The following is a 26,721-nucleotide window of genomic DNA, read 5'->3' on the forward strand; positions in this document are numbered from 1 at the left end:
ATATGAATTGCTACATATTCGTCAAAAAAATCGTTCGTACCATACGATTTCTTGAAATCGATTTTAATTTGGTACAGACCTAGAATGATAATGGCAACACATAGTAACATTGACATTGACAGTTTCTTTTTCAGTGACATTTAATTCGATTTTTCGATCCTCGCAAATTTCTTCTAGAATTCATTCACTTTAGTTTTTGTTAACCCTAAGCAGAATTAGTTAAATAAACACAAAATGTCCATTTTCAGTGATATATTACCGATAAATAAAAATGAAGAGAAGACACAAGGTGGAGGCAACCTATCCCCTTATTTGAACTTCGATCCCCATTATATTCCAAAAATGCAGCCAGAATTTATCTATCCTGATGATAGCCATATGGCCTCTACAGCAAGAAGATCTAATGTGGCTCTTCCTATCATTGGAATGTCTTTCATGACTGGATCAGGTACATTGTGTGATATAACCTCAAAAGTTATTGCTTTTTACATAATACAACAATAATCGCCTTGACCCTATAACTTACAAGCTTAAAATTTACTTTACCAGAAGTTTCTATAAAAAAAGTGAAAAATAATTTTACATTTTGACCTCCAAAACATGCAAATATTTGTACCCAAGTGTACAATTTATTACCCAAAAACATTGAAATTTTGCTGTTATCATATAAGAATTTTTAGCCATTAAGAAATATATCTCTTATTTATTCTATTAGTATTAATTATAATCAATAATTGAGTCTATTAGTAAATCAATTTGATTAGATTGTTAATTTTATTTAAATTTAGTAATTTAAAAATTTTAAGGTCTTGGTGGAATGGCTGGATTATACAAAGGTCTGAGAGCAACAACACTGGCTGGGCAAACAGGAAAAGTTAGAAGAACACAAGTTGTCAACTATATTATGAAACAAGGTTTGTTTTAAAAAAATAAGGTGCAAAGTACTTTAAAAGAATAATTTATATTAAAAAGTATTATATATTTATATTATTATATATTAGTATTTATGTGAAAAAGTAATAAAAGCAGTTGGTAGCGTATATGTTCTTCCAACTATACTAAATTTCAGAGAGATTGATGCAGATGGAGATATCTTCAAACAAACATCCATTTGCATTTCTAATATCTAAGATTCTAAATAAGCAGAGGACAAAAATGATTTACATAGTTATGAAATGGCTTTTTTTATTAACTGAGCATCTTCATTTAACCTCCATAGTAGTAATAGTGCTAATTTACACATTATTAGTTGCAGATGCAATTCACACAGCTATATATCAACTCTGATGCAATTTATTTCAAAACTATTTTTTTCTTCAGGTACCACAACAGGCTGTACATTGGGTATAATTGCGTCCTTCTACTCATGCATTGCTCTTGGAGTAACTTGGTTAAGAGATAAAGAAGACACCGCAAACACATTCATAGCAGCCGCCACAACGGGTGTCATATACAAGAGCACGGCCGGCTTACGATCCATTGGTTTAGGAGCTGCTGTGGGGTTAACACTTGCTGGAGTTTACACATTAGTTACAGACAACGACAACATATGGAGCAAAGCGAGATACAATAGATTGTGATTCTACTCACTTTTAGAGATAGCACAGATAAGCAATGCCGCACTATGGTTTGCAAAATATTTACGTATATCTATGATCAAGATTACATAAATATTATATAACTTGAATTTAATGGAAATAAGAAATACCATAATCACAGAATAATTATCAATTTAAATACTGAAATATTAAAAAAACAAATCCATAGACAATAAATGACATTGACAGCTAGTAAGATATGTAAATATAATTTCTCATTGCCATTAAATTCAACCATAAATGCTATATTAATGTGGCATAGCTTCTTCAGTTGTTATCTATATAATTTGTATATATAGACTGTTATTTTTTAGTTGTTACTGCAATTGGCACCAAAGGATCTCTAAGTGTATCGGACTTACTAACCCCATGTCTGTAGCACTTGTCTTTATAATGTGCCCAACCTGGATTGTTCTGTTGTTAGATCATATTGTTCCTGGATCAACACAGGAGAAGCACAATTAACCGTAAGCCTTTAAAAAAATAAAACTATTGATTTGAAAAAAAAATAGGTTTTTTATTAACTTTTTTCCCACTTCCATAATATAATTAAAATTATGGTTTATTCTACAAGACAATATCAATTGGAAGCTAATTACAGCTCAGTTTTTATAGAATAAACACTGAATAAAATATCATATAAGTATTGTAAAAAATTTAATTTATATAATATAATTTTACTGGCCAACACCCACTTTGAGTCACTGCGCCAGTGAAGTATATAATTTTAAACTGTGATCATAAAATTTTAAAATATATATTCCCACAAAAAAAGAGAATAGTCAAATATAAATGCAAGTATGGATTTTTCAGTGTTCATTTTATAAAACATTTTTAAATCAAATCAGGTTGAGCATAGCATTCAGTTAGCAGGGTTAAAATTAACCTATCCTATCTTAATGAATAATAATAATTAAAATATTGTTGTGAAATAAGTTTAATTCTACGCAACAAAATAATTAAAACCAAAATATTTTAATTCAAAACTAAATTCTTGTTATTGGCAATAATAATTCTGTAATTCGTACAAAATAATCATGCAAAATATTTGGCACAAAATATATTGACCATTTTCCTCTCTAATATGAATACAATAATATTTTAGTTTACAAAACTATATTGTGATATATAAACAGTTGGAGCAACAAAGATAAAAATCTTTGTAATGGAAATCTTCACAGTACATATTGATAACATGAGTAATATTATGTAACATACAAATATAATTCATACATAGTTGGATGGAATTTTACATACTTGAAAGATAACATCACACACAAAATCATAGACACAAATTAGAAATTTTAAAATAGCGATGCCTAACGTATAGATGTCCATAAAGTTAATATGTTTAGAACTCCCAACTAGTTCACCGAATTAAGTAAAAATGATTATGATAATCTGCAAAATATGTAGGAAAAGTTGTTCTTTTACTTTTAAAATAATTGACAATCAATATTTATTACACATCACACAAACAAGGTATCTTTTATATAATACTTTGACATTCAAAAATGTTATATATTCAAGACATTCCTTACACTTCATAACTAGTAATTTAATTTACATAATCTTTATATATTAGCTTGAAGACAAACATATGCTCATATGGAGCTACTTAAAGCAACATATAACTAATCAGGTGCTCTTTATGTATTTCAATGAATTAATTACATTGACACAATTTTCTTACAAATATCCATATCTTAGCCGAAGATGACAATTACTTGTCAATATTTTAAGATTTCTATTAACGCACAAAAGCTTTGGAAGCAATTGTTGTCCAGTTCGTGTATGTGGTCCATAATGAGACAAGGATATTTAAAACTTTTTATATAAAGAAGTAAATCTAAAACCAAATATTTGACTGAAAAGTGAACTCAAAAATAATAGCTTTGATAAATGGTCTAGATACTATGAATTATTTTGGTCATAATTTTCTTGTAACAACCACAAACCTTATTTTATTGTAAGATTAATTCTATTAAAAGACATTTATTATGGCTTCAATTGTACATTAGCTTAAGAAATATTCTAGGCAATTTTGTTATGTTTTGGTTACTTACAATAATTTTAATTAAAAACTAGTTTTAGTAGTTGTCTAAGTGCATATTTACAAGTGCTGGAGTTATTTTGAGATAGAACTGAAAATCAATTTTCACAGCTTTATCTGCTAAAGTTACATAATTCAGGAATTTTTGGAATAAGTATTGATTCAAGCACATTTTTTTATAAAGATTTGGAATCAGAAGAATTGAATTGATGTTTTAACAGCTTATAAGATGTCCTATTTTGTTATTAACTATCAGTTGTGTCGAATATAAGACCTAAATAAATATTTCAGCTTTTCATTTAGAAATAATATTCAATATGACATGCATCTTATATTCAAATTTTAGAAAATAATTGCACCATGTTTTGGTCCAATGAGTTTACATGCATATTATAGATTTGTCAAATCTTGATTGGTTCCTGCAGTCTTCGCTGCAACCTCTTAACTCTGAGGCGCAGCATTTTAAATGTCACGAGGCTGCATTCAATATTGACTTCATATCTTCAGGCAGCACACAGTTCAGATCATCGAGACGTCTTGCGAGTAATGTACGAGTATTATCAGCCACAGGAGGATCACTCTTTAAAACTTCTCTCAACTTCAACACCATATCAACAATCTCCACCTCTTTCTTACCAACTGACCATTTCTTAAGATCGCTTTCAGCCAAAGCCTCTAATTGCAAAGCATGCAGTTTATTTGTCAAATTATTATGCCTTTGATGGAACCAGGCACTGAAGTTTGGTGTCCTAAAGAAACTTCTATATAACCCAATCCAATCACCTTTGATACCTGTTGTTAAATGAGGACCTGCTTGTTGAAGAGTTGCAAAAAAGTCTTCTGGATTAAATGGATTAGGTACAGGTGGGGCACGGAATGGGGATATATTCTTTTGTAAAGGCATTAATGAAGCCATATAACGCTCTAAAGGAATCATAAAGCTCTGTGTCAATTCTAATAAGTGTCTCTTAACCATTGCTGTTTGCACCTCAGATGGACGGTCAGTTCTCATTCCATTATGTAGCTTCTTGATAATTGTTTTATCTTTTTCTAAAAATGTTTTATAATGAGTGAAGACACCCGGAGCTGCATCTAATAACTTTATGTTGCCAACTTTTCTCAGTTTTGTTTTTACTGAGCTTGAATCACCTAGTTTAATTGTATGTGGCCAATGTTGCAATGTCTTTGTAAAGAATGGATTGGTAACACCCAATATTACGCAAGGTGGGTTGAATTGTTTTCTGGTAAATTCTTTGAATTCACTGTCATGTATGGTGAAGTATGGACGATACTCTGCTGAGTATGGAAGCGGTTGAATCAAGTATGTAAGTGCTTGAACTAATGATGAACATTCAGTCGGTGAACTCGCAATAACTACAATAGGTTGTGCAGTCAACACAAGCTCCCATAATAAATGTAAATGGGATATTAAACTCGAAAGAGCGTCAAAAACATTAACATCTTGTATAGAGACCAATATATGAGGAACACCTGTTGAATGTATTTGCTTAGCAATATCTGACCTTGAAACTTTTCCCGTCTGATAATTAGGTATGTATGACTGAAAAACTGCACCTAAGAGAGGTAATAGGACATTTTTCCCCGCTTCCAATGACGGCCATCTGTTGATATCATGCGAAGCTGCCTCCAGACTTCTCTCGCCATCTTCAAAATGCCTTGGAGCGACAAGCTTGATCACTTTGTAAAATAAATTAATAAAGGGTAATCTAGTTAGTAAAATAATGCTTTTTTGAAAGTATCCTCGGGGCAAAGTGGGATCCTTGACCTGTCGAAAGTATACGAAGCCCCAGTAATGTGTGGAATCGGCGCGCAAAGTTGGCACACTCTCTTCATTATAATTCAACTGTTGTTGCGAAAGAGGCGTACGTGATCGTAACCGCACATGAAACTGCGTGTCTCCCATACAACCAGAATTCGAATCCGGGAATGCTAAGTAACAAATATTACATTTCTCTTGATCCGTCAAATTAACTCCAGGCGGGTAAACACATTCCATAGCTTGACCCAACTCTAAATCGAAAGTAACCACACAAATGCAGTGCAACCATTCTGAAAATCTACTCCATTTCGTTCGGAACTCCCTTTCTTCTGTTAAAATGTTTATGTCTTCGTAAATTTGGTGTCCGCTAGCCATTTTTGAATATTATATTCTTAACACATATCCATTAAGTTTAATATTTCACTATATTTTACGTCGTAACTGCCTTGTTTAAACATTGTTTATATTTAAACACACACATTTTTTTAACCACGATAAAAACAACGAAGAGGACGCAACAACAGCACGACTCATAACAGCTGTTCCTTCAACATGGCTGCGCGCGCGAAAAGCGAATTGTCTAAAAACTTTAAAATTATAAATTCCGTATCTTTACATTCACAGAAACGTTTTCATTACAACTTACCAATAATCCATTTTGCCTTCAATTTCATTTACAACACTTCAATTAATATATTCTCAATTTATTAAACTTGAAATACAAATAAAAAATAATTTAGAATTGTACCCGTTCGCACAACAGTACAACACAAAAAGTACGTTCCGTTTCTTGCATTACTTCGACAAAAGTTTGTAATTCTAATTATTTATAAACTTTTAAATGTATCGTTAAATAACTGTAAATACTAGTATAAATATACTTCATATTGGAGTTTCTAAGAAATAGCTAATATGTGTGCTTGTGCTGTGTTTATTTTGCTTTTTCTTTATCATCCACTAACTTTTAGGATTCCTTTATTTTTAAATAAAACCACCACTTGTGCATTTTGTTTACTGACGACTGGAGTGGCAAAAAAAAGGAAGATGCTGGAAACTTTTTTATTCTACACAAATAATAATAAAATAAAATGTTACTATGGGCAAAATGTTTATTTATAAACGAAAATACAGGACTGAATTGCAGGCTAGGGTCGAGCCAATATAACTGACCACACCCAAAATTAAGTGCAATTAATTTACATTGTTATTTGCTAATTATTCAATAACATTTGTAAATCAACTTAATACATCAAACGTGAAATAACCATGATGATAAATTATAAATCTAAATACACTACCGGCTACAAATCAGTCACATCATTTTTATGTAATACTATTTTCACAACAACTATTTTACAAATGGAGACATACTGTTCGAAATTGTAAAATAAGGAAATGAAAATTTAAAATTCAGCATAAATGTATATTTGGTGATTAAAAATTATAGAGCGGAAAAATTTTTAAAAACCTTATTAAGAACAATATTTTTCAACATTATGCCACTCAGAAGTTGATGTTAATAAAATTTTCAGTTTTTCCTAAAAAAAAACTTATTGAAATTAATTTTGTATGAATGGAGTTTTCTAAGTTAATTGAATTTATTTTCTGTAACAAAACAATTATTATGATATTTTATGCTAAGATTTTCTCTAATGCACGTTTAAGGCACTATCGAAACAAATCAGCTTTAAACAGAGAAGAATCAAATTATTTGTATTTAAGTTTTCGTTTCAAGGGATATTTTGCAATTATTTTTAACGTGTTTATTATTCTTGGATGTAACAATGACTCCAACTACATACATATTGGGAATAAAATTGACACAAAATTATTAATGATTTTGTTCCACACACCCTGTATAAAATAACGTGGTAAGAATTCAGTCTTTTACGACCAAAACGAATGCTAAACATAAAAGGCTATTATAAGAAATGTAATGGAAACTAGGTTAAATATATTTCTAATGATTTTCATATTATTTATTTCATAGACATATAAATCATAATGTAGCAATATACTCCATCGCAAGAAACATATATTTTTTGATGTAAATAATAAATTAATTGTAAATAATCATGTATTGTTTAAATCTCAGTTGAATTAATGTTATATTTATAAATATGAATATAATTCAAGAGCGAAAAAAATTGCACCAAGAAAATAAAAGGCACCCATAAACTAACAAACATCAAATTAAGTTTTAAAATACTGCAAAGCATAAATATTGTAATAAAAATAAAATTCTCTACTCAATCAAGCAATATTAAACATACCTAAACATTAACAAATATTCACGTAGCTCTAGAATAAAAAATTAAGTGCAATATAACTATTATGTGTAAAAAAAATTATAAAAAAATAAATCGCATATACCAGAAGTATATGTTTTTTTAATTAAAAACTAAAACACGTCCTATCATTGTGCCAATGACACAATTTATGAAAAAGTTTACATTGTTATGGTTTTTTTTTTAAATTGAAACTATTGTGTCAAACACACTGACTATAATGATTAGTATTATTGTCAATGGAATAACAAGAAATAGAAGATTACTATTGTTTTTACTACACAAAAGTGAGCATAATCTAAGTTTTTTGACAAATTGAAATAAGGCGACGTTATTAGAGAAAACGCGTAAACAATATTTTAATTGTTGATGAATCTGGCAACATTTATTGCCATGACGTGTTACTGGCAACATTTGTGTTCGGCTGTCCAAATGCAGTAGGAAAACTTTGCCCTAGGTTTAAGCTACCAAATTGCTGAGTTAACTGTTGAGGTTGTTGGATAGGTTGGTTACTGAAGAATTGGTTGTTCTGTGGGAAAGGGGGATTTGTTTGCATTTGAGGGGGTATCTGAGGGTTAAACTGTTGAAATTGGTTATTAATTGGTTGAAATTGATTGAATTGTTGCATACCATTTTGCATTGGCATATTATTATACATGGGGGTTTGGTAAGTTGGAGCAAACGGGAAGGCTTGAGGTTGTCCGGGAGGAACGGAACTAAATTGATTCACTAAATTAGTATTAGGTGTTTGACTATATAGTGCCAGTATACTATCTTTAGTTAGTTTAGATTTCTCTTTCTCTGTCGGAGCGGCCTGTTTGAAGAAATTCTCCTCTTCCGCTTTCAAATCGGACTTCGGCTCCGGTTTCGGAACTTCGGCTGGTTTCTCTTGTGGTGCTGAGAAGAAACTGGAGAATATATCGTCGTTTGTGGTTGTTTTAATTTCTGTTTTCCCAGTGTCTAAACCGAGCAGATCAGCTGAGCCATTAGAACTTTTACTGGTGTCCGTCTGGCTACTGGTTGGTGTACTCCTGCCTAATTTAGGACTAACTGATGATTTTGGCTTAGGTAAGCTCGGTATAACATCTGATTTCTGTAAAAAAAAAACAATTTAACGATATGTAAAGGATGAAAAAGGTTAACAAGCTAATTTTGTAGTGTAACAAACTCACGTTGTACTTCTTGTCGCCGACTGTAGGCGCGGGGAGTGGTCCCAGCGTAGATGTGGTCGACTTTTTTTTTCTCTTTTGCCGCTCCAATTCTTCATCTATCTCTTTGTCCCTGCAAATGAATTAAATATAGTTTAGAAGAATCCATTAACTCGGTGGTGAACTAAGTTTTGCTTATTTAATGTGTCAAACTTTTACGCCTTAAAACGTATGGGCCAATTGACCATAGGACATGGAGTGTGACAACTAACGCATTCGGTACAATTAGTTTTATAAGAAAAAAATATAACATGGAACTTGTTAACTTACAAAGAAAAACACATATATGTCACGAAAAAATTCTGAATCTATTAGACATGGTTACAAAAAAGCATAAGCAATCTAGTTGCAGTGTACTTACCAGTTGACTTTAGGCAGTGTGGGAGGCACCCATTCCTTAGCGATGTACTTCTTCTGTTCGTACTTAGCTCGTATGAAGCCTTCGAGCGAGGAATCACTCTGTGGCCGACGGAACGAGTCCGGGAGATTAGCTTCATATACTGCACGGGCACGGGAGTTACCCATCTGCTGTAGAGATACCTGGGAAGTCATAAGAAAAATAGTTTATATCTTAAGGAGTGTTTTCTTCATAGAATTAGGAAGAAAATCCGACACTGTGCCGGTGTATCGGCGCAACACTAGCCTTATTAAAATATCAACCTTTATGTCCCCTCACTAATAATTGTGACTTAACTTGGTAACGAAAGCGCGCTATTCCATCCAATTGATTTTAACTAATAATGTCTTAAATACATTATAACAAATAAAACACTGGCTTTTATTTTCGTGAGCCATCTCTCTAAAGCCCCACGTACAAATTGCATTAGACCTAAGTTTTCTTACCACTTGCTCCGGTGTCCAGGAGTCCAGGTTGACGCTCTTCACTTTGGAAATATGAACGCCAAGATTACGATGGATACCGGCGCAGCGAATGCACAGGAAAATACCGAGGTTCCATGACGCCCATCGTGGACCTGAATGTATAAATTAGTTAACACATTAACCCTTGCTTCGATGGTGTCCAGTGTGACGAACAACTAATTAAAAAAAATCTACTGAACTAGTTAAGGGAAAATTACGTAAGTATGACTTTACTAAAAAAAAACAGTTTTGCTACAAAAAAATTCGTTGAATTAAGGGTTAAGTCCTAGCGGCTCGAAACTTTAGTGCGTAAAAGTGGCATTGAACGTGTTAAGTGATTCAGTTTAACAAAATTATTTTAGTTACGTGCTTTTGTTTAAAAACATAGATGTCAAGTGAAATTATAAAAAAAAAAGTTGTATTCGTACATCTGATATCGGTCCGCAGTCACTTCGTAACAGTAAAGGTGTATTTATTTGGGTTTTACCGGGAAAAGTGACTAGCCCTATTCTCGGAAACATATTTTTGTCGTGCGAGGGGAAAATGTTTTAATTTCCGTAAAGTATCAATTATCAATCCAATATGTAATTTAGATACGAAAACAAATTTTATTTTAGCTAGATGTTAACGATAATTACATTGTCTATTAACCTTGTAACACCCTTGTACTACATTGTACAGCCGAAATATTAACAGTTTCCTGTTATAATTAACTTTGAATTAACAATCTACCCTGGCTTCGCTGAGGAAATGTCAATAAAGAAGGACCTAAAGTAAAATTTTTTCGCTGAAAGATAACACTTTTATAAGCAAAATAACTTTATCTGGTTTAATTTATTAAAACTCGTGTTAATTGTTTTACAATTCTAATACATAATATAGTTTTAATTATATGGAAATATCATTTTTTTTTAAGCGCACCCTAGTTCATATATTTAGTATTCACTAGCTGTCGCCCGCCACTCTGTACACACATTATTAGTAGCCTATGTGTTCTTCCAGACAATGTTCTACACCCTTGCCAAATTCCATCAGGATCCATTAAGCCGTTCTAGAGATACCTTCAAACGAACATCCATCCATCAGAACATTCGCATTTATAATATTACTAAGAAGTAAGATATATAAAATTATGAACTTGTTTATATGAATTATGAGTAGTATTAAATAGAATATGAAATTACATGCCTATTATATTATTTTATCACTGTACATAAACTTTATCTAATATTAAATTGTTATACAGATAAAGAAAGGCTTTTAGTTGATATCAGTACATTGTTTGTTTAATTTTTAATATATATTTTACATGACGCACCATTAAATAGACAAAATAAAATAAAAAATACAATTTCAAAGCAAAACTTCATATCTATCTTACTATTTACTAATATTATAAATGTGAATGTTTAGATGGATGGACGTTTGTTTGAAGGTATCTCCAGAATACCTCAACAGATCATGATGAAATTTGACATGGATGTAGAACATAGTCTAGAAGAACACATATATTACTAATTAAGTTCTTTTTCAATTCTGCGAGGAAGGTCGGGCGACAGCTATTTAAATATAAATTTTATCATTGCAAAAGATAAGGAAATCATTCAAGAATCTTATTATATATCAGCAGATTTTGGTTACTTTACTAATATTTTTTGTAGCATAGAGCTTAATGCTTGTGCTGGACTATGGTATATGACAATAGTGGAATGGCAGGAATTAACCTCCAACATCATGATCAGAAATCCATACACTTAACCATTAGGCTATTGACGCTCAATTCGTCTATGGTTTTAGAATAGAATAAGGTATGCAAGAGGTCACAATATTGACACTATAATTGTTTAAATTATTTGTTGACATGTTTTGATTATATTTATACCTTTGTGATCTTCTGTATTTTAAATAATGACATTCTATACATCAACAATAGGCCAACAAACAAAAACTATGACCTAATGATGAGTAAGATAAATGAAATTCAACAACTTAATTTACTTGTTAAATTTACATGTTCTGATTTATGTCTGTCTGTCTGTTACTCTACATTTGTTCCGGGAAATCTCCAAATGTCTAGATATACTATGATGACACTTTCAATAGAAAATAACTAAGTAACATAGGCTTTTTTTATAGTATTTGTAATCTAAAGAAACAGAGGAAGTTGTGGTCAACAGTAAATGTGTAGCAATAAATATGACATGCATTAAAATTTACATATAAATATATGGGGCATTAAAATACTTGTACAAAATATATTGTCATTTCTTTCATTCACCATTAAGAATTGAGATACAAATTTTTATATTTGAGCCGATGATGATTCCAATGATTTCAAACTATTCTTAAGAGAAACTTAGTTACCTTGACCTAGTGCATAATAAATAAACATTTATAATTATGATGCAATTATCTACTATATTTTAGATTGGTTTATTTAAAGTATATAAGTATTAATTATTTACAATTTACGCAAAAAGAGATACATGATGACTACATAAGTTCATATCAAGTTGAACAATTATCAAGTATAAAGAACAAAATGTATACTTACTATATATTGTATGTATCCTAAATAAGTAATAAATAATACATAGTAGAACTACTTTTAATGTAACTTTGCCTTTAACACTCAATAGAAAAAAGGGCAAGATGACCTGTGACTGATTATGTTAAAATCAAATATGTAATCTCCCAATTAATGATAAAAGTATGGACAGAGATCTTTTCATTTTAAAAATTGTATGTCTTATAGTCCGTGAATACAAGGTGAGCATAAATTAGGCTCTATACGATAATAAGATTAATATTTTCAATATGAATGAGTCAATAGTACAGTTTTAGGAATCGGTTACGAGTTCAATAAACTGTATTTAATTTCATCGCCTTTAGCAATACAACATTTTAAAATAACTTAGCATTTAAACTTAAATTTTGTAATAGTTTTAAAATAAAACATTATATTAAAAAAGGAAAATTCAACTCACCCTTGGCGTCACAATCAACACAGTATTTGTTATCTTCGTCCTTTAGCATTTGCATCAATATATTCTGACATCGATCTTGGATTTGTTTAGCTCGATCTTTTTCACTTTTAGAAGTCATTTCAGTTATTTATTTATTGAAAATAAGAAAATATGGGTGGATATGGTAAGCGAACTTATTTGAGACTTGAAGACAAGAAGCAAAAACTACACCACATATTTTTTATTTCTATCCATAAAGCGGGAAGTGACAGCAAATTCAATTTTTAGTGATGTAATCTAGTTTTAGTATTTCATGTGATCTATGGTAAGCTTCTAATTCATTACAATTAAAAACTAAACTATTTATATGCCAATAGTAGAAAAGAAAAATTTAAAAAGAAAATAGTATTCTCCAACTTAAAAGATATACAATTAAAGACTTGGCCAACAGTCAAAGTTGGTTTACAATAATGGTATAAAATGCTTCTTATGTAGGTACATCACTAAAAGTCAATGATTGTTATGACACTTAGCTGTCACCAATGATTTGTGTTTGAGAATTTGCGTATTGTCAAACGTCAAACAAGTGCAAATTGCAATTGCAATTATAAATTTCATTGTTTTGCAACATTTTCTTGCCAATTCATTTACTGTGCAGTAATTATAACGAAGAGATATAGATACAAGTTTGTTTATAACGTAGTATGTTTATATGTTGAAGTAAATATATTAAATACCATAATATTTACTGTGTTTTTTATTTAATTGGACAATGGGAAATCAGCTGGTGGGTGTAGCTCCTTCTCAGATATTCCCTGTAGAACATTATCTTAGCGATCATGCTGACTTATCATTTGATCAGAGGTAAGACTATTAACATTTTATTACTTAAGTAGCTAACACATATGAGATCTTTTCAAGTTTACTTCCTAATGTTACATATTATTTAACACAATAAATACAATGCTTGTTATACCAAGATATACAAAATTAGTAACATTTTTATAATATCCCACAGCAAGAAAATGTACTAAAATGTTCCATTTCTTTTTTAAGTTTCCATTACTATTTCTTTCCAGTCTTGGGTCCACAAGGTTCCTGAAGGTAGCAAGAGCTAGATCAAGGGAGGGTTTGATAGTTGTCAAAGTGTTTGCAGTTCATGATCCATCACTGCCTCTGGCTGAACATAAAGAGAGAATATTAAAGATAAAAGAACAGCTGGTTTCTGCCTTCAATTGTTTACCATTCCAGAGAGTTATTGTAAGTCTATGCTAATATAAAATAAAATACTGTTAAACTTGGATACAAGATTATCCATGACATATTTTTGCTCACAGAGGTTGTTCTCTTACCTGAGTTTCACACTTACGGAGATTGTCCAATGGGACTGAACAAAAACATATTTACAGAGGTTTCTTGCCTATTAAAGTTCAGTTGTATATTTAATAATAATGTAACTCACAACCATAATCTAGAGTGATAGACAGAGACCATAGATCTATATATGGCTGATATATTTATCATTTAAATGGTTTCCAATTACCTTAAGTCAATTAATTCTTTGCAAAATTACAAATCCTTTTTGAATATCAAAGACTAGAAGATTTACAATTATTCTTAATATTAAGACTATTATAGATTAAATATTAATATAACAATTTTTTCTCGCTTCAGTTAACAGATAAAGCGGGTCTTTTAATGAGAGAATACTGCAAATGTAGTGTCTATGATAGAATGTCGACACGTCCGTTCCTCACGGTATTGGAAAAGAAATGGATAACATTCCAAGTACTATATGTGTTGCATCGGATGCACAAACTTGGCATATGTCATGGTGATATAAAGGTTGGTGTAGCATTCGTTGCTCTATATTTGTCTCGTTCACGTACCAACACGTGTTGCCGGCTCAAAGGTATGACATCAACTGACATCCACTCTCTCCGGCATGTACTTATGGCGTGTACGCTCGAGACAAACAACACTATGTTTATGCATACACTACAGTTGGAATAATTACTTTTTTAATATAGTATAATATATTCAAAGTAATTCAAATTGAAATCCATTTACTTCTAACTTTAATGCCTCTTGTTTGAACTCATGTTCAGTTAGAAGTTTGGACATAGTATATTTTGAATATTTTCTTAAATATTGTTTGTCTTTCTCAGCTAGAAAACATAATGGTGACGTCATGGCTGTGGGTACTGTTGACTGATATAGCATCGTTCAAGCCAACTTTCTTACCAGATGACAATCCGGCGGATTTCAGCTATTTCTTTGATACTTCACGTCGCAGACTTTGTTATGTCGCTCCGGAGAGATTCGTCAGAGCGCCTGATCCTAGTTATCGACCATCTGTATGTATTAATTATTTTATAGGCATATTTATTTTAATACTTGAATTAAATTAATTTATTATAATAGCTACTCCACCGATTTTATGCGAAACTCTGTTCCAAGTTGTTTGTGAAGAATTTGGAGTAATATGTTTTTTTATTCTCAAGGAGTAATTTAATTTGTAAATTAAATACAAATAATATAAATTTACAGGGTGATGATAGAACTGGTGGATTGTTACTTAGTGAGTCACCCTGTAAAGTAGGTGAACTATTACCAAGCATGGACATATTCTCAGCGGGGTAAGCAAAATTGTTAAGTATTAAGTGTTTGATAACTTAAAGCATACATATAGAAGCATTACTAATAACCATTTAAAATTCTCTTCTTCTTTGAGATTGAGTGGCCCATAACTGTTACAATATGCAGTAGATTTTTAAATAAAAAAAAAAACTTATGTATATTCTTCTCCACTATGTTCTACGACAGTCAGTTGATAATAATTGTAATTGTTTAGTGGAAACGGTCTTATCTTTGTATATTATACTGTTTTTTTTTCAGATGTGCACTTTTAGAACTATGGAACGAAGGTACACCAGCTTTGGACCTGCCAGGGTTACTGGCATATCGTAATGGTGAAGATAGACCTTCCACTATGACCTTACCTGAAGGATCAGAACCAGGGTTGAGAGAGTTATTGCACTCAATGACTGAACGTAATCCTAAGGATAGGAAGAGTGCTGAAATATATCTGGATGAAGCGAGGGGCAAGTATGTTTTAATTTTGTGTGAATTTACCCTTTTTAATTTTGTTTTATTCATCTGTGGTGTGAATTTAAATTATTAATCTTGCTATGTCTATGGTTTGATTACTATAAATTGATTTCTCATTTATGGTATTTTGTGGCTTCCTAGATAAAAAATATTTATATCTTACAAAGAATTTTTTTTTAAAGAATATGATTTTAAAATTACTTTTTTTTATTTTATTATTATGTACAATATTACAGATTATTTCCTGAATATTTCTATTCATTCCTACAATCCTATATGTTGATATTTTCCGCACAACCAATATTACCGGCCGACGAGAAAATTTTAAGAATACATCAAGATATAAAAAATATTATAAAAATATTTACACAACCCTCCGATGCAAAGAATTATAGAGACTTAGTAGAAGAAACCACAGAGAATAATAACACAGATAATATTGACACTTTAATGAAAGAAGGTTTTAAGGTTATGAATATTAATGTGAATGATTTTGAGGAAGAAAACGATAGTAAAGCTCCGGAGAAAAGAGATATGGGTCCGGATAGTGAAGGATTGATTTTGATAACTTCATTGGTGACATCTTGTATACGAGGTCTACATCATTGTACGTCTAAATTGTATTGTCTCGAAATACTGCAATTGTTATGCGAAAATTCTAGTTCGGAAACGATTTTGGACAGAATTTTACCTTACATTGTAAGTATATTTACTAAAATTGTAAATTAAAAAACAGTATACCGGAATTTTTGTAGACTTTTGACATTCTGAGGAGAATTATAAATTTAATAACACACTACTCGATTAAATTGGTTTAGTTCTTTATACTACAGGGTGTCACAAAAGAAATAAATTATTTTTAGTCAGATAAAAAAAACACATACCATATTTCCTACAATTTTTATGGCTATGCAATGCTATACTAGCTATCGCCCGCGACTTTGTAAGCGCGGAATTAAAAAAAAATAGTAGCCTATATGTCCTTCCAGACTATGTTCTATATTTATGCCAATTTTTACCGAGATCCATTGAGCCGTTCTGAAGATACCTTCAAACAAACATCCATCTCAGTTATCGCATTTATAATATTAATGAGATTAAATACTATGCCAGCTGTCGCTCGCGACTCCGTCCGCGCGGAATTAAAAAGCGGTTTTTTCAGACTATGTTATATATGTATGCCAAATTTCATCGAGACCTGTAAAACCGTTCTATAGATACCTACAAACAAACATTCGCATTTATAATAATATATAATAAAAAATGATATTAGCATTTTTTTGTAGATCCATCTATCTCATGATGGCACAGCTCGGGTGCGTTCCGCAGCAATCTGGGCGGCGACACGTTGCCTCGCGCACGTGGTGGCCCCGCCCCCCGCCGGCTGCAATGTCTTCCCCGAGTACATACTGCCGGAGCTGGCACCGCGCGCTGCTGACTCCGCACTCCCTGTACGCATCGCTTATGCTAATAATATCGGTCAGTTCACTTTTTAATACTATAACAAGGTCACACAAACACACAAGCTCACCTTATTCAATACCACGACATACAACACGAGTTAAGAGGAAGCAATTCAAAGTATAGTTTGATGAGTGTTTCAACCCCCAATTACAACCCTTTTCAACAGTTTTTCATGTTAAAAAGTAGCCTATGTTATTTCTCAGGTTTATCTCAGGACTATCTGTTTACCGAATTCCATTTAAATCGGTTCAGTAATTTTGTTGTGAAAGCGAGTCTATTTATATTAAGGAATTAACGATGATCGAAATTAATTTTTTTCTAATAATATTCTAACAGCTAAGTTGGCGGAAACTGCGGTGAGATTTTTAGACCAGACACAAAATATGGCGGACAAGGAAACGGCGAATATCAACTACGAGACCGAATTGTCAGCTCTACACGAAATGGTAGTACTAAAATTTATTTCTTTGTATTCATAATTTGCTTTTTTTTACATTTATACACTTTAGCATATGATATTATATTCTCAGTAGGTTTTTAAGTTAAAGGGATTTTTATTAATTAAGAGTTTTTAATTTAAGTATGTTTTTGATACAGTAGTTTTCAGATATCTTGACTACTTTTAATTTCTCGAAAGTCGCTGCGCAGAATACCATGTTAGTTGTATCGAGATGCTGGCAAAGGGAAATGCGCGGCGCGCACTTGAGCCTTTAAGATATTTGAATACAAGTATATCTGATATTCAAAGTATCATTAATTTTTTTTCTAGGTTCGATCAACAGTGTCTTACCTCTTAACGGACTCGCAGGCGGTCGTCAAAAGAGCTTTAGTTGAAAATGGTATCACTAAGCTATGTGTATTCTTTGGTAAACAGAAAGGTAAGTTTTTCAACAATAATAAGGCGTCAATAGCCTAATGGTTAAGGGTACGGATTTCAGATCACGAGAGGGGGGGGCGGTTCGATTCCAGTCATTCGACTATTAGTAAATTATTATTAAATATTAGTAAAAAATATTAGTAAATTTACAAAAAAAATCTGATAATATTTAATCGTTAAAAAAAAAAATAATTTAACTTTGTTTCTTCCTATTGCTTATTTGTCTAGTTAATATATTGAGTTGGCACGTCGCGTAGTAATGTGTAGTTGTACTGGAGGTGCCAACTTCAATGTCGCCTACGATTTCGCTTGGAATTAAAAAAACTTAAGCAGTAAACTATATGTTCTTCTATACTATGTTCTACATCTATGCCAAATATCAGTGAGATCCGTGTAGTTGTTCTAAAGATACTTTCTAACAAACATCCATCCATCCATCCATACATTCAAACCGGTTTTAATATTATAGCATTTATAATATTAGTAAGATGTATGTTTGTTTAGCAAACGATGTGATTCTATCGCACATGGTGACGTTCCTGAACGACAAGGAGGAGGCGGCGCTGCGCGGCTGCTTCTTCGAGCGCGTGGTGGGTGTCGCCGCGTACGTCGGTCAGCACGCCGCGCCCATACTGCTGCCTCTCTTGCAACAGGTATACAACACACGTACACATACATGGTTACATGTTTCTAGACATAATAAGACTGATATTATTTCGCGGACGCGACCAGTCGCTCAATCAACATTTTTTTTATATCATAAGGTGGCAAACGAGCGAGCGGCTACCTGTAATCATTGAAATAGCGAAGTGTCCATTGCCCATAGACATACGCAATCGCTGTTTTTTTTTAATTCCACGCAGGTGTCAGGGGCGACAACTAGTATTTATTATTTTTGTATCTCCATAGGGTTTAACAGATCAATCTGAATGGATAATAGCGAAAGCTCTGCGTGCGACCAGCAGTCTGGCAGAGCTAGGTCTGCTGCCCAAACAGGCGCTCTGCGACTTGCTCGCCGAGAGTGCTGTCTACCTCGCACATCCCAATCTCTGGGTAAGTGCGACAAGGATAGCATGACTTATACATAGGCCTGTTCCGTCTTCCTCGCACATCCCAACCTCTGGTTAAGTACGATAAGAATGGCATGACTTAGACATAGGCCTGTTCCGTCTCCCTCGCACATTCCAAATTCTAGCTTAGCTAGACAAGGATAGCATGTTTTAGACTTTAAGCTGTTTCATTGTTTATCGCTTAAAATCCGTTTAAATGTGTTTGTTATGGTTTTCAGATTCGTCATGAAGTCTGTGGTCTGGTGTCGTGTGTTGCCAGTCTATTGAACCCAATAGATGTCAACTGCAAAATACTTCCCTTAGTGTGGCCACATCTTAAACATAAATTGATTCAGGTAACTAATTATATTTTTAGGACTTTTAAAAAATTATCCCATTGTCGCCTGCGACTCCGTCCGCGCGGAATTTAAAAAAAGCATAGTGCTATATGTATGTCAGATTTCATTGAGATCCGTTCAGCCGTTCTGGAGATACCTTCAAACATATCCATCCATTCGCATTTATAATATTAGTAATATTGTATTGTTATCCCATTTTCTTTATATATTTTTTTACTGGAAACGTACAGTTAGAATCTATTTATATTAAAAGGTGGAAAGAGCAGAACTGCTGCTGGAGAGTTTGGCAGACCCAATACCACGGAAAGTGCTGGACGCGGTGCTGCGACATGGAGACGTGGACCGCCTTGTGTACACACTCAGGGAGAGGAGGAACACCAGGCTGAGGGTATTTTACTGCCTATCACTACACTAACAGTTACAGTTGTATAGTTGTTTTCAAATATCTTTGTAGCTCGGAACATAACTGTCCAGTACCTTGAGCTGACACTATATTTGAAACAACCGATACCACAATATATCTGCAATTAATTAAAATTGGCCTTACGACTTATTACTGCTTTTATAATTTTTTTAAACATCAATAAATATTTAAAAAATGATGACGTAATCTTGTATTTGTAGAATCGCTTTTTTTTACCTACTAGCTGTCGCCCGCGACTCCTTCTAAGCTGGATTCAAGTACAAAACTTAATAAGTAGCCTATGTGTCCTTGTAGACTATGTTCTACATCTATGCCAAATTTGATCGAGATCCTTTGAACCGTTTTGGAGATACTTTCAAACAAAGATCCATCCAAACATTCGCATTTATAATATTAGTAAGATATATATATATATTGAATATTATCAGGTGAAGCAGGGTACGATGCCTCAGTATTGTGAGATGGGACAACAACTGAAGAATTTATTTAGAAGACTGGCTTCTGACGGTAATTTTAAACAATACTCTTTATTCCTAATTAGATGAAATATGCGTCGGCTCCTGGGTTCAAATCCATGTACCAATGTGTTTTTCGATTTACATATGTACATTTATCTGACGTTCTTACTGTGAAGGAAAACATCGTGATGCTGCACATTTCTGAGAAATTCATAGATATGTGTGAAGTCAACCCGCACTGGGTCAGTGTGGTTGACTATGTCCTAGTCACTGACTTAGGGTAGACTCCGAGCTCCTCAGTGGGGACGTATAGTGAGCTGATGATGAATGTTAGATTATATACTTTAATTTAACAGGATTTTGTTTAGAATTATATTATATTAAAAGATATATTATATATATATTTAAAGGTATGTCGGAACATGTTGAAAATCAATTGTTGGCGATGAGTGCACATCTTATAAAAATACAAAGCTCTACCACACAAGTAAGTATTCTAATTATTATTTTAATATAAAATTAACATTTTTTTTCTTTTTTTTTTAATATAAGCAGATTTTTTTTGTAAATTTACTAATATTTCTTTTACCATTCCAACTAAGCTCTATGCTTGTGCTTGGATATTGTTTACGATAATAATCGAATGACGGGATTCGAACCCCCGATCGGAAATCCGTAACCTTAACCATTAGGCTATTGACGCTTAAACAAAACATTGCGTTTCGCTTTCGCTTCGTTTTCGTATTTCGCGTTTAATCCGCTTCGGTTTCGCTTTTTTATATGCACATAGACATTCACAATTGCAGATACGTTGCCTACCTTCAATTCTTAATAGATAGAATTTGTCTGTACATCCAGCATATAACAGAGGCACCTGGTCGTCTGGTGCTGTCCAGCAGCAGTATATCGAGGTGTGTGCAGCTGGAGCCTGCCGCCGTGGAGCCGCACTCTGACAAGCTGTACAACACACAGCCCAGGTTACACACACTTCTTGGTACATTCAAAGGAGGGAATGACAAACTTGTTTGCAGACTGTATACAAAAGAAATTAATCGTATTTGAATAAAAATCTTATTTATTTTTGTTTCAATTCATCTTGTTTATAAATAAATTTATGAAATATCCAAAAATAAGATATAAAAATAAACATTTTCTGTTTCCTAATGGGCCCAATGGGTAAAAAAAATTCTCATTGGACCTGTCGATTGTTAAACATCAATTGATTGTTAATACGAACAAGAAGATATCTTTCAATGTTATTTCCAGTAATGTCTTCTTTTCCGTGTATTTAAGCAGACGTAGTCAGAAGACGTCGCTGTCCCAGGAGGCGCACATGAACACAGAATGGCAGCACATGTTCGGACACTCACAAGAACAATCCACTACCAAATGTAAGTCTTTGCTTTATCTATTGTTTTGTGTTTATTGTCTATGGTTTGCGGCTATAAAAATTTTATTCGTTTATATAAATGTCGGTTTTTGTATTGTTCATCATCATCAGCTCACTATACGTCCCCACTGAGGGACTCGCAACCTACCCTATGTTAAGGTTGATTAGACCATAGTCAACCACACTGGCCAAGTGCAGCTCACTAGCGCCATGCTGTCAAAGTCAAAAACATACAACAACATTCTTTTTATACTGTAGCTGTTGTTTTTTTTTTTCTTAATGTCATTTTCTATTTCAAAGTAGGTTTTATATATTTTCTGTCATCAGTTCAGATATTCATGTTTGACCATCTGTAAGACCGTAATCTTGCTAATATTATAAATGGATGGATGTTTGAAGGAATCTCCGGAACGGCCCAACGGATTATGATGGAATTTGGTATAGAAGAACATAGTCTGGAAGAACACATAAGCTACTTATTAAGTTTTTTTTGACTACGGACGATAGTTTTATTTGTAAAAGGTATATAATATTGGTATTGCAGCGTCAGAGCAACTAGCACAGTGCGGCGGTGTGAGCGGTGCACCGACTGTCGCTCAGCCCGCGCACTCACAGATGGGCCACAGCGCCAGCTATGTGCAATGTGCGTGCCAAATGATTATATAATATTTAATGCACCAATAGTCCAATGGTCAGGAATACTGACTGCCGATCTTGCTGTCTTCAGTTTAAATCCAGCCATTCGATTATTGTTGCAAACTATGATACATATGACACACTAAAAACACATTTTATTATATTTCTCCACTGAAATACTTGGATAAAGACTTATCATACATCAGTCTTTCCCAAAGTGGGCGATAACGCCCCCTTGTGGGCGCTGCAGGTCTCAAGTTGCGGGTCATAGTAAAAGTTTCGTTTAGAATTCTCCGTTAATATACATATATAGGTCTCAATAATTAATTAATTTAATTTGAAGTTATAGTGGTTTTTAAATATGTGAAAATATGGGGTCGCTAAAAAAATATTTATTCTCAAAGTGGGCAGTAGACAACATAAGTTTGGGAACCACTGTCATACATCATCGGGAAACTCACTGCCAAATGTGTGATCGTAAAACTACGCATTTTGTATGTTTTGCTTTGCTTAAATACAGATATTTTTGTAGTACAGTAAAAGTTTGAGGAAACATAAGATCGGTTAATTTAAATTCAACTTTATGCAGTATTGATAGAGTTGTTTATCGCTTGCATTTCTTCGTAGACAGCATGGCCCCCTGCCGGATAGAATTACGCAATTTAACGGCGCGAATGCAACAGAAATATCAAAAGTCTTTAAGGTATGGAATTTATTTACTAATCTATAATTAAAACTCTGGAAATAAAACTAGAAATATATATTTACTTGATAAATATTGTTCTTCTTTCAATAATTTATTTGTAAATTTGAATGTACAGTTGTCAATCGTATTGAAACTAATATTTTTGTGTAGGAGTCATGAAGATAACGGTGAGGGTGGAGAAGATTTATTACCCCCTCCATCATGGCGGCCGGGCAATCAGCTGCTCGCGTACCTACATGAACACAAGTCAGTAATAAATGGTTTAAATTTACTTAAATCTTAATTGTATTTACTAATCGAAAAGGTTTTCGATCTTATATAGAGCCTTAGTAGTCATAAAATCACTGCTTAGCGTTGATTTAACTTGAGAAATATTAGTTAGCGAATGATCAAGTATTTCCTTTGTTTTAAAATTTGTCGCTTGCGGCACTTTGTTATGCCCGGCGCCCTGGGCGGTGGCCCATATTGTAAATCTATCCCGATAGTATAGACCTGGTAAATGGTGAGAGTGGTAGGAGGTTATTGTGGTCAACAATGGTTCGTTTACCCCACTTAAAGGTAGGGTAAAAGCAGTAGTTATTGTCAGGGCGCGCGTGAACCAGCTGGCGCGTGTGCCGGGCGTGCGCGGACTGTTTGCCTCATGCTCGGACGACGGGACTGTGCGACTGTGGGACGCTAACAGACTGCAAGGACATGCTTATGTTAACAAGTAAGTTTTTTTTACGAAAAATCTAGATTTTTTCTAGAATTCAATAAAACTCAAATAACTATTTCATCTAGTTGTTTACACTTTGACTTCCCGCGATATTCTCTTGTGTCACTATTTTTTTTCTTTTTAAAAAAAGACAAAGTTCCTCAGTGGCCGGTATTTCACCTCTTTGGGATAATATTTTATCTATTATCCAAAGAGGTCGGAAACAATATTGGTACATTATTTTCACACCGATTGTTTTAATTCTTTATTTTGTCAGGTCAAAGTCCATGTACAACCGCAGCGCAGGTCCCGTCATCTCTCTGGCGTCGTGCGAAGGAGGACAGTCTCTAGTCGCCGCTACACAGGAGGGCTCCATATTTGTGCTTCGGTATTTAATCTTTTTTCTTATTTATATAGGAAAAGAAGATTGTAAGCTGATGTTAATACTGTGATAAATATTTTCATAAATATAGTGTAAGTTAGCTCCACTAACCGTGGGTTTCTGAGACCAAATACCGTTTAAAACATGTGCGTTTTACTAGCTTTTAGTTGTAGTCTTTGGTCCTTCGAGTCGGATTTATGACTCGAAGGACCAAAGACTAATCAAAATGTGTTGGTACAGAATGGACAGCGGGTCGTCGCGCATGACGCTGTCTCAGTGCCGGCAGGTGTCGGCGGGGAGTGCGGGGGCTGCGGAGGGGTGCGTGGCGTGCGCGTGCGCAGGCGGGGTGCACGCCGGTGTCATCTCCTACGCAACACTTAATGCCACAGTCGTCGGATGGGATCTCAGAGCACCCGGTATATATCAATTTCAACTTAACTCGACCCAATAAGACGAGTATAGAAAAGTCTTAATGAAATGTTAAATTATAAAATCCTATATGTTATTGCAGGTAACGCGTGGAAGCTGCAAGGTGACTTGAAACAAGGCGTGTACACGTGTCTGTACGCGAACAGTGCGGGCTACGTGGCCGTGGGGACTTCCAGCGGTGCAATCTGTGTCTGGGATCTCAGGTTCCAGCTGCCTATCACCACTGTCAGGCATCCTAACTGTGAGTACACAACAGTTATACCTCAATAAAAAAATATAATATTTCATACATGTGACAAATTTTTGTTTTTTTTCCGGTCTTTGTATGTCTGGAACGGCTGGACAGATTTTGATAGGACTTTGACTGGAAGGTAGCTGATACACGCGGCCATGTTATAGGCTATTTTTTTCTGATAATAATATTATTGTTTATTACAGCGGAGCGTGTACGTCGTATCGTGGGTTGGGGAGGGTTGTCATCCCGCGTGTGGGCAGTGGGGGGGCGCGACGCAGCGGCCTGGTGTCTGGAGGCGGCGCAGCGCACACACGCGCTCTGGCCCTGCACCAACACATCGCATCCACTCAACTACTCTACACCGGTAACAAGCACACACACACACACACTCAAGCACACATTCGCACTCACTCAAACCACCCACACGCACACACGCAAGATGAATAGACAATAAGCTAACATTAAACCTTAAACGGTTTATTCCACTGTGTGTGTTGTCAGGCATGTCAGTATCTAAGCGCGGCGTACTGCGGGCGGCGCGGGGCGGAGGGCGGCCGCTTCCTGGTGACGGGCGGCAGTGACCAGCGTCTGCGCTACTGGGACCTGAACCAGCCTGAGGACTCCTACGTACTGCTGCACGCGCCCGCAGACCAGCTCAGACCACCTGGCGCTATTAAATATAGGTCAGGGGAGATAGAACTATATCTAAACTCAAATAGGAACGTGGATCGTCTTAGCGCTGGTTTCTAAGACCAAAATCTCTGTATAAGGACATATTGTTGTCCTTGTCATTATCTTTGACAAAACAGAAATGTTTTAGATAGGCCGTTGGCCTCAGAAATCCCAATCAATAAAATATGAAACATTTTCAACCTATCCGTAGTATTTCTAACTAATTTTTTTGGCTTTATATATATGTTCAAAATTTAACTAAACTAATTCTATCTAAAACTAAAAAAAATAGGCAATCCAAAAAACAACAATTATGACACCAGGGCAAACAATTTTTTTTTCTCCATTTCTAATTAAAATTACATATTAATCTCAAAATAAAATATATTTTAGCTACAAAAAATGCTACTTTTTACTTGTCATACCAAAATACTAATATAATGTTTATTCAATCTTTCAGTTCCTAATTTGCATATTAACATTTTAATTCTCAGGAGTAGAATAATCGACGGTACCACAGTGATACAGGAGTGTTCCAAACTGAACCCCAGCGCCCCCGCACCTGCTGCGGCTTCAGAAGACAACGTATACCGCAGTGTCGAGTCCCGGTCCTTCCATCACACCGCACCCATCACCGATATCACAATGGTTGAAGGGAACAAATGTTACCTTGTTAGTTCCTCCGCTGACGGTGTGATTAATGTTTGGAAATAAACTTATTTGTGGTACTTTGAAGTACAGATGTTTTTGATTATTATTTAGTTTATATTGTTATATTTATATTTTAATATTATTTAAGTTAGCTGTTATACAAATCACTTGGTTATCACAAGTAAAGACATGTAGTGTTCTGCGTTGAAAAATGGAAACAATACAATTTAATATAATTCTATTAGCAATTTAATTTCATTGTAAACATTTGAAATATTTTTGAATATAAATCCTCATTTTTTAATAAAGTTCACAATAAACGATGAATTTCTAGTACATAAACTTCCATAGACAACATTATTTTTTCTTTGTATTAAAGTGAAAGTCTATGGTTAATTTATATAGAATAAAAAATACTTAAGTATTATAT

General features: G+C 33.8%; 4 protein-coding genes across 5 annotated transcripts; 2 read left to right on the top strand and 2 right to left on the bottom strand.

Moving 5' to 3' along the window:
- The first annotated feature begins 165 nt into the window (after positions 1–165).
- On the top strand, positions 166–2,073 carry Tim23 (translocase of inner mitochondrial membrane 23). Its single transcript, NM_001312221.1, is given in 3 exon segments — positions 166–448; positions 807–914; positions 1,321–2,073. Coding segments are annotated over 3 exon segments (582 nt in total). The 5' UTR covers positions 166–234; the 3' UTR covers positions 1,581–2,073.
- A 1,449-nt stretch (positions 2,074–3,522) lies between these two features.
- Positions 3,523–6,017, bottom strand: LOC106126096 (protein DENND6A). The gene has a single exon (XM_013323599.1). It carries the CDS (start codon positions 5,804–5,806, stop codon positions 4,121–4,123), a length of 1,686 nt encoding a protein of 561 aa, XP_013179053.1. The 5' UTR covers positions 5,807–6,017; the 3' UTR covers positions 3,523–4,120.
- A 1,877-nt stretch (positions 6,018–7,894) lies between these two features.
- LOC106119403 (stromal membrane-associated protein 1) lies at positions 7,895–13,020 on the bottom strand. The gene is made up of 5 exons (XM_013314398.1): positions 12,776–13,020; positions 9,771–9,901; positions 9,289–9,467; positions 8,892–9,000; positions 7,895–8,812 (listed from the first exon to the last, which is right to left on the bottom strand). Exons 1-5 carry the CDS (start codon positions 12,891–12,893, stop codon positions 8,105–8,107), a joined length of 1,245 nt encoding a protein of 414 aa, XP_013169852.1. The 5' UTR covers positions 12,894–13,020; the 3' UTR covers positions 7,895–8,104.
- A 326-nt stretch (positions 13,021–13,346) lies between these two features.
- Vps15 (vacuolar protein sorting 15) lies at positions 13,347–26,570 on the top strand. 2 transcript variants are annotated; one of them, XM_013326902.1, is made up of 28 exons: positions 13,347–13,618; positions 13,834–14,014; positions 14,429–14,599; positions 14,923–15,111; positions 15,305–15,393; positions 15,653–15,862; positions 16,102–16,564; positions 17,152–17,344; positions 17,666–17,775; positions 18,099–18,207; positions 18,711–18,859; positions 19,116–19,259; positions 19,495–19,611; positions 19,868–20,002; positions 20,467–20,545; positions 20,907–20,983; positions 21,355–21,473; positions 21,793–21,887; positions 22,431–22,529; positions 23,150–23,225; positions 23,379–23,474; positions 23,815–23,937; positions 24,200–24,310; positions 24,545–24,720; positions 24,816–24,974; positions 25,172–25,332; positions 25,470–25,651; positions 26,135–26,570. In XM_013326902.1, the coding sequence occupies exons 1-28, from the start codon at positions 13,527–13,529 to the stop codon at positions 26,352–26,354; spliced, it is 4,125 nt and encodes a 1,374-aa protein (XP_013182356.1). In that variant the 5' UTR covers positions 13,347–13,526; the 3' UTR covers positions 26,355–26,570. The 2 variants fall into 2 exon arrangements, with proteins under 2 accessions (XP_013182356.1, XP_013182364.1); XM_013326910.1 differs by lacking the exon at positions 22,431–22,529.
- The last annotated feature ends 151 nt before the right edge of the window (positions 26,571–26,721 follow it).

This window comes from Papilio xuthus, unplaced genomic scaffold (assembly GCF_000836235.2).
Source record: "Papilio xuthus unplaced genomic scaffold, Pxut_1.1 DF829758.1, whole genome shotgun sequence".
NCBI classification, from domain to species: Eukaryota; Metazoa; Arthropoda; class Insecta; order Lepidoptera; family Papilionidae; genus Papilio; species Papilio xuthus.

What these genes read in the sequence shown, in the direction of transcription:
- LOC106126096 (XM_013323599.1), bottom strand. Translation starts at nt 5,806, where the DNA reads ATGGCTAGCGGACACCAAATTTACGAAGACATAAACATTTTAACAGAA.
- LOC106119403 (XM_013314398.1), bottom strand. Translation starts at nt 12,893, where the DNA reads ATGACTTCTAAAAGTGAAAAAGATCGAGCTAAACAAATCCAAGATCGA. An exon ending in ACACTGCCTAAAGTCAACTG is followed by an intron (nt 9,001 to 9,288) that starts GTAAGTACACTG and finishes ATTCATTTGCAG; the next exon opens with GGACAAAGAGATAGATGAAG. An exon ending in TCGGCGACAAGAAGTACAAC is followed by an intron (nt 8,813 to 8,891) that starts GTGAGTTTGTTA and finishes TTTTTTTTACAG; the next exon opens with AAATCAGATGTTATACCGAG.
- Vps15 (XM_013326902.1), top strand. Translation starts at nt 13,527, where the DNA reads ATGGGAAATCAGCTGGTGGGTGTAGCTCCTTCTCAGATATTCCCTGTA. An exon ending in ATCCTAGTTATCGACCATCT is followed by an intron (nt 15,112 to 15,304) that starts GTATGTATTAAT and finishes ATAAATTTACAG; the next exon opens with GGTGATGATAGAACTGGTGG. An exon ending in GGAGGAACACCAGGCTGAGG is followed by an intron (nt 20,003 to 20,466) that starts GTATTTTACTGC and finishes GAATATTATCAG; the next exon opens with GTGAAGCAGGGTACGATGCC.